Below are 14,736 nucleotides of genomic sequence, written 5' to 3' on the forward strand. Positions count from 1 at the left end.
AGCTATATGCATCTGAGCTTACAAACACCAGGTCATTTAATACTTTTAAATATTCTCATGAAGATAAATACTAGTTCACACCACACTTTGTATATTCACACATGCATAACTTTATCTTAATATTAGACTCTTACTTTCCTCAATTCTTTCTTTTATAAAGATTTCTATAAACTCCCTAAAATTCTTACTCCTGGAATAAGGTAGTATAAATAAGTATGAGTACATTTTAAGGCAGAACACTACACAAAAAGTCTAAAATTTTTACCTGCAGAAGATTGGGGCTTTATGCCTATAGTAGAAGCAGTAGTAGCTGGTTCTGTGTTTATTGAGACATCATTCACTTTCTGATGATTTCCAATTTTCTTTGTTAAGACATTATTGTTGCTGGCCTATTCAAAATGTTAACAATAAGTTGTTAAATGAATTATATTTTCTCCCTTCAGCCATTATGTAAATAATCATATCTAGAAATCCTGAACGTCCACAAACCTGCTACTGTCCTAAAAGCCAAGAAAGTTTAAAGTTACATGTATCACTTTCCTCACATTCCAAAAAGAAAACCTCATGTTTTTTGTCAAAACAAGCATTCACAGAAATCTTACAAGTTTTCTACTACAAAGTTATAATATAGTTAAAGGCCCCACACCAAAAATCTACACATGTGGATCATAAAGTGTAATGTTTTTTCACAAAAGCCTTCCTACTTTATCTCATGCATTTCTTGCTTCTTTTGTCTCCTTTCAGATTTCAAATGACTGGAAAAATATCATTTGTGTCACATAGTACAGAACAAATAAAATTTGTCTTTACAGTAAATCTGGTTAGTAAAGAGAATTGTAATATAATTTTCAACTTCAGATTTTAAATGTGTTTCTTCCCTTCCAAGACTCCATTACATAAGAAATTTTATATTAAAGCATAATTTGGGGACCCACATTAAAACACAGACATCAAAAACAGAAACATTATCATTGATTTTATTAAATCTGCCTACCCACACTCAAATGGAATACAAAACAGTTAGCTAATGCTTTCTAACTCTTCCTAATCTAATGGGTATGAACAGGAGGAAAGAACTCACCACTGACAATCAAATGATGAACCCCACTGAGGACAGGTATCATTGTCACAAGGAGGGATTCAATAATATGTATTGAATATTTAAGTGGAAAACACGTCAACTTAAGAGGAAAATGGTCAAGAAAAGAGGGCTCTTTTTTTATCCCTGTTGTTGCCCTTGCTTCCTTAGTTGGTTCTCCAGCAAATAAAAATTCCAGATTTAAAAAGTTATCATTACAGTATTAATTAAGCCAATGACTTGAAATCAAGTAGAGGTAAATTATATTAAAAAGAATGATATTTTCAATACTATAAATTTGATTTGCAAACAAGAATATTGATAAAAGAAGTATTTCACTAAGATTAATTCTATTATACTTACTGATTGGTCTGAAAGTTTATTTATTTGTTTTTGGAGCCTCTGGCATTCCTTGAATTTTTCTTTATAATGATCTGCTGCCATCTGAAGACGAAGTTTCAGATCTTCAACTTCTCTTCTCAGTTCATGTTCCAATGTATCAGTTTTTTCCTAAGAGAAATAAACACTTCCTCTAAGAAAAAGATAAACATTTGCTATCATAATGCAGTAGTAGTAAATTCAAACTTTAGTTTCACTTTTTTCTTTCTGGCTTTTTTTATTTGTTTTGGAGTTTTGGCTACAGGGCCATATTAGTTAGTTCTCCTAATAAATCCAGCTTTATATTCTTAGGACTAAGATTCATTAAAAAACTAGAGAAGACTAATCCACCTCCTGAGGAGCAAGTATTACTCTGTTAAATAACCATAATACCTTTTTATGCAGCTAGTAAATAAGAAATTCCAGCAAAGTATATATACCTGACATCGGAAAGTTTAATTAAGAATAATAGACCAGTTTTTACTAACCATTAGGAATTTGCTTACAGCAGTTTTTCTTAAAACTTATATTAACTTCAACTCAAGAAGTTTCAATGACTAAAGAAAATTAATGGAAACTTAAAATTCAGATCAGGAATCTGACCTGATTTATTTTAATGTTATATAACCCACTCTTCTAATGAGCTTTGATCAAAATGGAAACTCAAAATTAACCTGCTTTACCTGGTCTTTTTTCACAGCATTTAGCTTAAGTTCTGCCACTGCATCAGCTAACTGCTTTTTGACTTTCTCATTTTCCAAGCGTGCAGTATGTAGATCTGCAATCGTTTTATCTCGCACATTTACAGCATCACTAAGTTCTTTAGTCAGAAAGACAACTTCTTGTCGAGTTGCCTGAATCTGTTCCTCTGCTTTACGAAGCTGCTCCTTTAAAAGAAATGTATCTTCCTGAAGAAAAGCAGACAAATACAATTGTAATTAAGAGTCAAGTAAAAGAACAGAAGCAAAAACCATTTTTACTCATATTTCAACAAACCCAAAATTTTAAATTAAATATTGCTTTTCTGTTCAGAACTTAAAGCATGTTTAAGTCTAGACTTTGTTTTAGAGTACTATATAACAATCCTACAAACTAGGCATCACTACCACCACTTTACACATGAGTAAACAAGTACTGGAAGTCAGTGGCCTGGACAAACTAAGACTGGAATGCAAGCTCTTGTCCCCCAGAATCTCTCCAGCTGGAAGTATTGACCCTCATTTTTTATATCACCAATAAAAATAATTTCAAAAACTTCTTTGTCATCAAAAGTATAATTTTTTCATTCATTTTTTTTTAAGAGAAAGAGAAGAAAAAGGGAGAGAGAGAGTGAGAGAAAACACATCAATGTGATAGCAAAACACAGATCAGCTACCTCCTGCAAGGCTCCTACCAGGGATGTAGCATGTGCCCCGACCAGAAATCCAACCAGCAAACCTTTCAGTGCAGGGGACGCCACCCAACCAACTGAGCCACAACAGCCAGGGCGTAACTCAAAAAACTTTGTTAAAAGATGTTTCTTACTATCTAACCTAAAAATAACCAATATGTTATGAAAATACAGGGGGTAGGGGTAGAGGTGGGGAAGAGGGAGGGTCAATGAGGGAAAAAAGGAGGGGAATAGTTATAATACTTTCAATAATAAAGATAAAAAGAAAAGACAGAACAAATTTTAAACTTAGTTTTAAAAAGAATTGATATGCAAACAGCAAAGATGCACTAGGGAAAATGTAAAGTTAATTTAGCACCCCTTAAAAATAAAAATATTTTAAAAAAGTATAAATTGTGCCCCAGCCGGTTTGACTCAGCGGTCAGCCTGCGGTCCAGAGAGACCCGGGTTCAATTTCCGCTACGGGCACGTACCTCAGTTGCGGTTTGTCCCTGGCCCTGGTTGGTCGGGTGGGTGGCAGCCACTCGATGTGTCCCTTTCACGTCGATGTTTCTCTCTTTCTCTCTCTCTCTCTCTCTCTCTTCCTCTCCCTCTCTCCCACTCTATCTGAACAAAAAATGGAAAAATGTCCTTGGGTGAGGATAAAAAAAAAAAAAAGAATACCTACTAATAAATGTAAAAGGAATGGCAAAAACTTTTAAATCACCATTTTGCAAACACTAATGTAATGTGATGCAGGTGAGGATCATCAAGGGATAAAAAACAGTGGGTGAGAGACTCCTGGGGACTAGGATGTTCACATAATCTCAAATATGATCCCACAGATTACTCAATAATCACAAAGGGAAATGCACTGATATAATGGAGAAACAGGCAGGCATATCTTTAAACATATGAGTAAACCTAACATCATCAGGAATGGATTAACACTATGTGACTTTTGATTAGACTGCAATAAAATGTATAAAACAACACCTACGCCTTTTCTTGCCAAAAATGTCTGAACTAATCTAATCATGAGAAAACAACAGACAAATCTAAATATTAGAACATTCTCTCTGACAAGCCTGAATTCTTAAAAAATATCAATGTCAAAAAAGTATAGGGAAGCTATTATCGATTAGAGCAGACCAAGAACACCACAATAAATTAATGTATGTTCTTTGACCATCCATGGATCAAGAAATTTAAAAGTTAAATAAAAATATATTTGGGGCAATTTGAATGTGGACTAAAACTATATATAAGAATTGATACTAAATCAGTGTTCAATTTCTTAGATGTGCTAATGGTACTACGGTTATAAAGATGTACTTTTTGTTAGGAGAGACATGCTAAAATATTTTGGGTGAAATGCCATAATACCTGCAACTGACTTTCAAATGGCTCAGAAAAGTCATATACGTGGGGGAAATACAGGTGGTCTGCCTTTACTTGAGGATGTTTATTCATTGTTTTGTTCTTCCAACTTTTTTTTTTATCCTCACCCGAGGACATTTTTTTCCCATTTTTTGTTCAGATAGAGCGAGGGGGGGGGAGAGAGAGAGAGAGAGAGAGAGAGAAATATCGATGTGAAAGGGACACATCAAGTGGCTGCCACCCGCACGACCCAACCAGGGCCAGGGATAAACTGCAACCAAGGTACGTGCCCTTAGCGGGAACCGAACCCAGGTCTCTCTGGACCGCAGGTCGATGCTCTAACAGCTGAGCCTAACTGGCCAGGGCTCTTCCAACTTTTTTATAAGTTTGAACTTCTTCTAAAAAGCTGGAGGAGAGAAAATTAAAAATGGAAACTACCATTTTGTATACATTTAACAGAGACAATGTTTTACAATCTTCAAATACATGTTGCAAAAGTACTTACCTTACTTGAGGTGGTAAGCAGGTAAGCCCTTTGCAGACTATCCTTTTCAGCCAAACAGAATTGCAGTCTGCCAATCTCTTCTTTGAAATGAATAATCATGTTTTCTTTATTCCCATCTAAATTCTTTAAAGTTTGGACCTCTGACACAAGCTTGGTATTTTCTATTTCTCTATTCTTCAAATGAACCTGTAACAACAGCGCTTGAAAATATCAAGAACAGTCTAACTCCATAACCTAAGTCAGTCAAAGTTTAAAACACCATTGTTCATCTCGAATCCAAATTTGATTAAGGGATAGGAAGACTTACTAGACTTGGAGTCAGGAGAGAGAGTTCTGTCACAAGTGACTAGCTAACTATGTGGGTGCAGAACACGATTTTCTAAATTATTTTTTTACATAAATTTTCTAAGTTATTTTTGTTTTGTTTTTTTACTTTCCATACAGGCTAGTAATTCTAAGATCTAACAATATTACCTGGTCTCTAAAGTCTTTCCCTCTGACTTAATCATTTAAATTTCTCTTAAAAATAACAAGTGGATTTGGTTGTTCTTTTGGTAAAACATTATGTTACAGACATATTCAAATATAAAGGCATAATGAAAATCTGGAAAAGATCTTAAGCAATTCAACTTTTGCTTGTGAAAACTACTATATCACTTACTTCCTGTATGCCTAAAAATATATCTGTTGATTAATTAACCCAATAGATTTTTCCCAGCAACTTTGGCTGCAGCTGCTCATTTGCTCACAACAGATAAACGAATTGAATTCTATAACTGAAATTATAAACAGTACGAATATCTACTTTCCACTATAAAGGGTTATCTTGCTTTGGTTAAGGGTACCAGAGATAAATGAATTAACATACTTCTTGCACTTTACTCTTTAAAAGTATAGAATGCTGAAAGACTAATTTCTATTTACAAGGACAGAATATAACTCTGGGTTCTCTTAAGGGCTCAAGATCCTTGCAGCATCACTTTAACAGTACTACCTAATTTTCATAATCATCAGTTTATGCAAGTATTTTACCAAGTCCTCTAAATTCTTACATGGCAGGGATGGGTTAATGATCCAATAGGGGCTAGGAGGGAGAGAAAGGAATCTCTCTGGTATTCACATCAACAACTTGAATGGGAAATTCTGAGGTAAGAGTATAGTTTAAGTCTTGCTCTGGCCAGGTGGCTCAGCTGGTTGGAGCATCATCCCGTACACCAAAAGGTTTCTGGTTTGATTCCCAGTCAGGACAGATACTTAGGTTGCGGATTCTATTCTCAGTCAGGGGTCGTACAGGAGACAACCAATAGATGTTTCCCTCCCACACTGATACTGATGTTTCTGTTTTTCTCTCTCTAAAAAAAAAATCAATAAACATATCCTCAGGTGAGGATTAAAATAAGAGTATAGTAAGTCATATCAAACTCAGTAAGTAGGCTCTCTTTGCCAAAATAACACAAAACAAAACAAAAAAATCCCTACAAAAGAGTTTTACTTCTAATTTTCAGGGCACACACATACAAACGAAACACTGTTCAGAACACTGGGGTGTACTCAAATGGAAATTTTGATGTCACTTTGATCCCAACTTCTAATTATTATACAAAACCAAAGATATGAGAACACTGTAAAAGAATAAATCCCTAAGACACCTCCTTCGTGCCCTTCTTCCTTCCTGCCAAGTCTTTTGCAAAGGATTTGTCATTCAGGTGTACAACTGACAAACAGAAAGTCTTTGCAGAAAGTAAAAAACAGAGAGAGATAATGTAAGGGATACATAATTTAGAATAAAGGAAAAAAAATACTGGATGTACCCTAAAATGTGGTTGCCAACCCTCTATAAAGTGCTATTCTCAGAAAAGAAAGGCAGGGTAGACAGGTGATAGGTTTAGATAGGTTGCCTTCTTTCCAAAATAAGTCATCCAAGTTATCATTACACTGGTTTACTTCCCAATACTAAATAGTATGCCTTTATGATTCATTTTATTCCTGAATTAAAATGTAGACACAGACATTTTATCAATCTTATTATCTCCAACTGTGCTAACAGAAACACAACATGGAAAGCACTTAATTATCCAGAGATATAATGCCCAGGTCTTTTCCTGGCAACAAAACAAACATTCTCACTGAAACTCATAGTAACATTAAGTAAAAAAATTATTGCAGGTGCCAAATTTTCACTTAGTTAAAAAATATTCATTTTAACTGAAAAAAAACAACTTCATTTAAAGGTAGTTTGCAAAAACATCATATAAATGGTAATCCAACTGCATCTATTCCTCCTCTATGTAACTGTATTGTTTTCCTTTTACATAATCGTGTTCAAAAACCAAACATTATTTCTGGGCACTTTTTCTTAAAATGTCAAATCATAAAATCATCTACTAGTTAATCTTCAACTACTTTGATTCCTGTTTTGAAAGTGATATATACACAAATGTGCATGCACCCACTCAGGGAAAGAGTTGTTTAGTTGTCGTAAGAAATAGGATGGTTTTTTTAAATGCATGACAAGCAAAATATCCCTATCCATGCTCTGCTCTAAGGTACCCCATAGACTCAACATTTTTATCTTTTAAAAAAACAACCACCAAAAATAAGTAGGAAAATCCCAGTGGCAATAAAACAAATCATATTCTAGTTTCTCAATACAAACTGTGACTCTCAAATACTGACTACACAGTGTTGCTGTTCTTTTCTCACTGAATGTATCTAATCTATCAAGAGATAGATTAGATACATTCAGTGAGAAAAGAACAGCAACACTGTGTAGTCAGTATTTGAGAGTCACTGAATGTATCTAATCTATCTCTTGATGAGATCATATTGAGATCTATCTGGATAACGCTTGAGAACCCAGAATATTTTTGAAATTCCTCATCTGAAACTACTGTCAGGAACTGCTTATGCGACACTTAAGATAAACAAGTCTCAATTTGCATCTATAACATTACTGACAATTAAGCTAAGTATTTCAGAATCACGTAAAGAGGAAAAAAATACAAAAGGTAAAGATTTTTATCAGTAAGAATATTCTTTTTAAAATGACAGTCCCTGAAGATTATTCCAAAAATCAAACTCTAAAATATGACAGCCATCACTGAAGTAATGTTCTCCCTAAGTTTTATATGTTCTTAAAGGGGGGAAATTATTGGTTATATAAATTCTGATGAACAGGTATCATGTTATCATTAAATCTCTTTGACTTATTATACATTACCTGCTAAGTATGTAAAATACCAGCAAATTGCCTAGCCAGGTGGCTCAGTTGGTTGAGCGTTCTCCTGTACACCAAAAAGGTTGCGGGTTCGATTCCCAGACAGGACACATCCTGGGTTGTGGGTTTAGTCCCTGGTTAGGATGCATGCGGAAGAGAACCAACTGATGTTTTCTCTCTCTCACTTCTCTCTCTCTCTCTCCCTCTCTCAGCATGTCCTCGGGTGAGGATTAAAAAAAAAAAATACTAGCAAATTAATTTTCTAAAAATTAACTTTTGTGAACTAGATTAAATGAGGTAGTTTAAAAATACACCCCCAAATCCCTTGACACTCCTCTCTTCAAGACGCAGAGCCTAATTCCCCTCTTCCAAGTCACCGGACCAAAAGACTTGCTTCAGTGTACAACTTTGGAGACTAGAAACACTGTAACTTCCTCCTTGCTCTCTCTTGGATAGCTCACTCTAAGGGAAGTTGGCTGCCATGTTGTAAGGACATTCAAACAGCCACTGAAGAGGCCACACAGCAAGAAACTATAGGGCCTCTTGCCAGAAGTCATGTGAGTGAGCCACCTTGACAGCAGATCCTCCAGTTCCAAAAAAGCCCTAAGGTGACTAGAGCCCAAGCCAACATCCTGAACTGCAACTACACAAGAGACCCTGAGCTATAACAACTCAACTAAGTTGCTCCCAAATTCCTGACTATTAAATAAGTTTTAGGGTAATTTCTTACATAGTAATAGATAAGTAATAAAAATGGAAAGAAAAAATTACCTTATATAGTTCCTTCTCATCCTTTTCTGTCTTCAACTGATATTCAAGTTGTTCTCTTTCACATTGTACCTTCCTGAGTTTGTCCTTTAAACTGAGTTAAGGTCAAGTAACATTAATATACACACAAAAAAAACTTGGTTAAAACATTTTTAGAACATAAAGGTATCTTTTAAAAGTGTCAGAAATACCTGTCCAATTCGGTTTCTTTTTCAATTGCTTTATTTGTCACTAACACAATATCTTCCTCAAGCTTGACAGCTTTAGATGTAGCATAATTGTATCTCCTCTTAAATTCTTCATTTTCCATTTTTAAAGTTTCTGATACTTCAGTAAGTTCCTTAGATACAACAATCATTTTGAGAAACATATTAATATGACAAGTATTCATCTTAAAGAAATCTATGTCATTAAATTTTAATCCCACATTTGTCCCCTGCAAAGTTTATAAACTAAGACTAAAAACTAAACCTAAAATTGTAACATACATTCAACTTTACATATACTAAGTTAATTTTTTCCCTGCACTTTTCTTACACCCTGTTTGTTGATTTCACTATCTTCTCCACCAGAGGGCAGGCAACAAAAATGAGAAAAAAAATTTAGTCACTTTCATTTTTCACATCGCACTTTTCGATGTTACCCCAATGACAAATCAGGTTTCATGATACCACCAAGGTTAACACTCACTTCTTCTAGCATAGATCACTAAGCCCCACTGATAATTATACCAAAACACTAAGTTATCTGCCTAATGCAATGTTCCCAATGCTCCTGCCACTGTGACACGGAGGCATGGACATTCAAAGAACTGAAATATAAAAGAGGTAGTAAATTTAAAAAATGTACTTCTTTTTAAAGTAGAATATTCTACATTAAATAGATAATTTAAAAGTATAAAATTTTGATCACATCAATTAAGACAATTAGATAACTTATAAGAACTTGATCAAACTCTTCTATATGCCTGTTTTATAATCTGTAAAATAGAGATAATAAGGCCTTTTCTGCCTAGTTTATAAAATTATGAGAATTAAATATAATAATGAATATGGAGGTTCTCTGTTATGAAAAACTATACATTAAAAAAATTGATAAGCCCGGCTGGTGTGGCTCAGTGGTTCAGCGTCAACACATGCACCAAAAGGTCGCCGGTTCAATTCCGGATCAGGGCACATGCCCATGTTGTGGGCCTAATCCCCAGTGGGAGGCATGCAGGAGGTGGCCAATCAATGCTCTCTCTCATCAATGTTTCTATCTCTCCCTCTCCTTTCTGCTCTTTCTAAAATCAATAGAGAAAAAAAAGTAATAATGGTTATGTTAAAAAAAATTTTTAATTTCACATTAAGAAAAGTACCACCCCTATACACACAAAATCACCATTCTGCAATTTTAAAGTATCAAATGTTATACAGTATTTAAAAAGCCACTTTTTCATAAACTCAGCCAAATTTTTACCTATAGGTGAAATATCATTTTAAACATCTTACTAGAATATGAAAATTGCTATGTTGCATGTATACTTCATAAGAAGTTTATCACAACAGTAATGTTTGCCTTACTGATCTGCAACATTAACCAAAGACTGTTAAACAAAACTAAATGTTTTTGTGATTCTAATATAACACTACAATACCGGAGAAAACAAATAACATTTATTCTGATGTAATTGTTGGCAATACCCAATGACTGCTGTAAAAGCTGACACATGTTAAATATCTGTCTTGCTGATGTTATCAAGACAGCAAGAGAGGTCTCTAACTAGGTTTTTACATTTTTTTATTTTTAGTTTTACAAAATGCTCTCTTGGCACTACAAATAGGCAACAGATTTAGCCCTAGGACAAAGACATGATTATATTGCCCAGAGGCAAAAACTAGTTTCTGATTCTGTATTTAATGAAGTCTTAAAGTAAGTAAATAGCATTCTAAAAAGGTATGGGGCAAGAACTAGAAAGAGTCATAACCAACTAAATGCAGCACATGAACTAACTGCTTTATATAGAGTCAACTGACTCTATAGCAAGTCACAAATTAATTCTAAGTATAACTTGCAAGCCTCAAAATTTTTCTGGTACCCATAAAGACACCTACCTGATAGGTTCTCAGCAACCAAAGCTAGTTTCATTTCTTTTTGGTTTTTGTTTTTTTGTTTTTTTTCATTTTTTGTTCAGATAGAGTGGGGGGGGGGGGAGAGAAAGAAAGAGAAACATCGAGGTGAAAGTGACACATCGAGTGGTTGCCACCCGCACGACCCAACCGGGGCCGTGGACAAATTGCAACTGAGGTACATGCCCTAAACGGGAACCGAACCCAGATCTCTCTGGACCGCAGACGGACACTCTAACCGCTGAGACAAACTGGCCAGGGCTAAACCTAGTTTCAAAAGGCATGAAAACAATAAAGTAGGGATTATTTTTCAAGTTTCCAGTCCTCATGTTTGAGCATTAAGTATCTTCAATGTGGCTAGTCTTCCTTAAGGTGAAAATGGTATCAAGGTCCTTTAGTACACATACAAAACCTTAGGAATACTGTTTTTTAAAAAACTACTTTTTAGCCCTGGCTGGTTTGGCACAACGGTTAAAGCGTTGGCCCACAGACTAAAGAGTCTTGATTTCGATTCCAAACAAGGACATGTACCTCGGTTGCAGTTTGGTCCTGGTCAGGGTGGTTCAGGAGGCACACAATTCATGTGTCTCTCTCACACTGATGTTTCTCTCTCTCTCTACCTCCCACCCTCCCTTTCTATCTGAAGATAAATGAAAAAGTATCCTCAGATGAGGATTTTAAAAAATAATAACTTTTTAAAAAAGTAAAATCTACAATACAACCTTTGAAAAACACTTGAGATTTGAGGTAAACGGTAATTTGGTCAGTATTTGCAAATCATTCTAAAAGGGCATCATAATCCTAATATTAAAACACAGAAAAACAGGTACTTGCCACTGTCCTTTTTCCAAGAGAGCAAAGTTTACATACAATAAAATGTAATGAAGACTACTACTACTCTCAAAAATCTGCCATGAGAAAATACACTTAAATTCTACCTTTATAAGAGAATACCAGTTCAAAGGACTAAATATTTTGGTTGGAGGAGAGGAAAGAAAGATAGGCCACAGATAAATCTAATGTCTAAACTATTTCCTGAACATGTATGCATTCCACAGACAAGTAATTCTAACATTTTTAAAGATGCAGAGAATAAGAAAATATTTAGGACAGCATAATTTTTACTTATATTACCTTTTACTTTAATGTAAATAGTTTATGTGTACTGTTATAATGATCTATGTTATACATGGATATGTAACATGTTACACACAGATCAATGGGAAAGAGAGCCCACAAATAAACCCATGAATACATAGTCAATAATTTGTGACAGCCCTGGCCGGTTTGGCTCAGCGGTTGGAGCGTCCGCCTGCGGTCCAGAGGGACCCGGGTTAGGTTCCCGCTAAGGGCATGTACCTAGGTTGCAGTTTGTCCCCGGCCCTGGTTGGTCGTGCAGGTGGCAGCCACTCGATGTGTCCCTTTCATGACGATGTTTCTCTCTCTCTCTCTCCCTCCCACTCTATGTACAAAAAATGGAAAAATGTCCTCAGGTGAGGATAAAAATAATAATAATAATAATAATAATTTGTGACAAATGAGTCAAAAAAATATAATGAGCCCTGGCCAGTTTGGCTCAGCGGTTAGAGCGTCGGCCTGCGGTCTGGAGAGACCCGGGTTCGGTTCCCGCTAAGGACACATACTTCGGTTGCAGTTTGTCCCCGGCCCTGGTTGGTTGTGCGGGTGGCAGCCACTCGATGTGTCCCTTCACGTCGATGTTTCTCTCTCTCTCTCCCTTCCTCTCTCTCCCTCCCATTCTATCTGTACAAAAAATGGAAAAATATCCTCGGGTGAGGATAAAAAAAAAAAAAAAATATATATATATATATAAGGATAACCTGTTCAATAAATGGTGCTGGGAAAACTGAACAGCCACATTCAAAGCAATAAAAATGGACCACTATCTTACACCACACACAAAAAACAACTCAGGCCCTGGCTGGGTAGCTCAGTTGGTTAGAGCACTGTCCAGACACACCAAGGTTTCAGGTTCAATCTCCAGTCAGGGCACATACAGAATCAACCAGCAAATGTATAAGTGGAACAACAAATCGATGTTTGTTTCTCGCTCTCTCTCAACCAATAAATTTTAAAATATTAAATAAATTAAATTAAAACTGGGAGTTCAATGCAATGATAAATAAAGATTTCAAGAAGAGAAAGCAATATAAACATAGTTGAAGAGATCCACACAACCCACAGCCACCATAATGACCTTTTCATGTTCTCTCACTCCTACATTATACCTGTGGTAACTCCCAAATAATAGTAATGACTTAAGGTACTCAACTTAGATTGTGAAATTTAAGAACCGAAACAATGTATGTATATATAACAGTTCATAACATGCTTCTTATATTGTATAAGCAATATACAATATATTTAGTATCCTTAAGAAGGATTCGGTGTAAAAACAAAAAACCTTATAATAATATAATAACCTGATAATAATCTTATATTATCAACATTTGAGTTAAGAATATATTTTATGGAAAACATCATAGTTTAGGCTCCCAAAAATTATAAACTAAACTAACTAAAAAACTTAACAGGGCCCTAGCCAGTTTTGCTCAGTGGTTAGAGAGTCCACTCATGGACCAAAGGGTCTCGGGTTCAATTCCCGGGCAAGGGCATATACCTGAGTTGCAGGTTCAATCCCTGGCCCTGGTCGGGGTCATGCAGGAGGCAACCAATCAATGTGTGTCTCTCATATCTCTCTCTCCCCCTCTCCCTCCCCCTCTTCCTTCCACTCTACCTAAAAATCAATGGAAAAATATCCTTCGTGAGGATTAACAACAACCAAAAAAAACTTAACAGGGTCACAGCTGTCTTAGTCCTATTTGAAAAACAAGATTCAACATCACTGGGTTCCTAACTAAGCCTCAGCTTTCAATCTTTTAAATTTCAAATATGTACCTAACCTCCAAAACACAAACCAGAAAAATGAATAGAGAAGACTGCTAATTTTTACACAAGTCTAATAAATGCAAAGTTGGGGTCAAAAAGAATAATCAGTACGATGAAATATTTGACAAAAAAAAGAAATATAGTACTGACACTTGGATGAACCTTGAAAAAATGCTGAATGAAAGAAGCCAGTCACAAAAGACCACATACAATTCCATTTGTATGCAATGTCCAAAATACACAAACCCATAGACTCAGGAATTTGGATTAGTGGCTGCCTGGGACTGGCGGGGAGGAAATGCAGAGTGTCCACAAATAGATACAAAATTTCTTTTGAGGGTGATAAAAATGTTCTAAAGTTAGGTAATGGTTGCACAATTCTGGAAATGTAATAACCACTGGAATTTTATACTTTAAAGTGATGAGCTTTATAGTTTGTAAACTACATCTAGTTTGTAAACTACATTTCAATAAAGCTGACTTTTAAAAAACCAATTATTCCAGTTTTGTTTTAAAAAATAAAAGATCATTTACATAAAGTTGTATCTTCTGCCCTCAAGAGGCAGAAGTATACAGTGTCATGAAGAGCCCTACTATAGCATAGAGCAGCATAGTGTCATTAAGAACACTGGCTGGAACCAGACTGCCTACCACATTTCAGGTTCTTGATCTCATGAGATAAGTACATCCCAAACCTGACCATTTTCATCAATCATCTCTCTCACCTCTGTCCCTCTGACTTATAATAGAGTGGGGGGAAAAAAAAGACTGGCATTCCACTTTGGAAACTGCCAAATCCAGTTTCAAATAAGAGAAAAGTTTAAAGAATAGAGAGAAGAGTAATAACTATACAAAAACAGCAAGGGGTTATAACAACTAAATTAAAAGATTTAGCTGAATGCCCCAATAGTCAAGGAGGGCACATATGATGGGATTTTATTATATTTTTGATATTTGGTGGACCTGCTTTAAAGTTCAAATTTAAAAAGTGGTTCCCTAACCTTACAAGATATCCTGCTCCTATTG

General features: G+C 35.4%; 1 protein-coding gene across 3 annotated transcripts in view; it reads right to left on the reverse strand.

Annotated features, from left to right (window-relative positions):
- TAX1BP1 (Tax1 binding protein 1) overlaps positions 1-14,736 on the reverse strand; it is a 65,967-nt gene that overhangs the window by 28,248 nt on the left and 22,983 nt on the right. For all 3 annotated transcript variants that reach the window (XM_036247074.1, XM_036247073.1, XM_036247072.1), the window contains exons 6-11: positions 8,887-9,035; positions 8,699-8,789; positions 4,711-4,896; positions 2,140-2,364; positions 1,442-1,588; positions 266-389 (exon numbers count right to left, since the gene is read on the reverse strand). In XM_036247074.1, the coding sequence (XP_036102967.1) occupies positions 266-389; positions 1,442-1,588; positions 2,140-2,364; positions 4,711-4,896; positions 8,699-8,789; positions 8,887-9,035 (922 nt within the window). The remainder of the gene's footprint in view (positions 1-265; positions 390-1,441; positions 1,589-2,139; positions 2,365-4,710; positions 4,897-8,698; positions 8,790-8,886; positions 9,036-14,736) is intronic.

Source organism: Molossus molossus, unplaced genomic scaffold, assembly GCF_014108415.1.
Source record: "Molossus molossus isolate mMolMol1 unplaced genomic scaffold, mMolMol1.p scaffold_m16_p_7, whole genome shotgun sequence".
NCBI classification, from domain to species: Eukaryota; Metazoa; Chordata; class Mammalia; order Chiroptera; family Molossidae; genus Molossus; species Molossus molossus.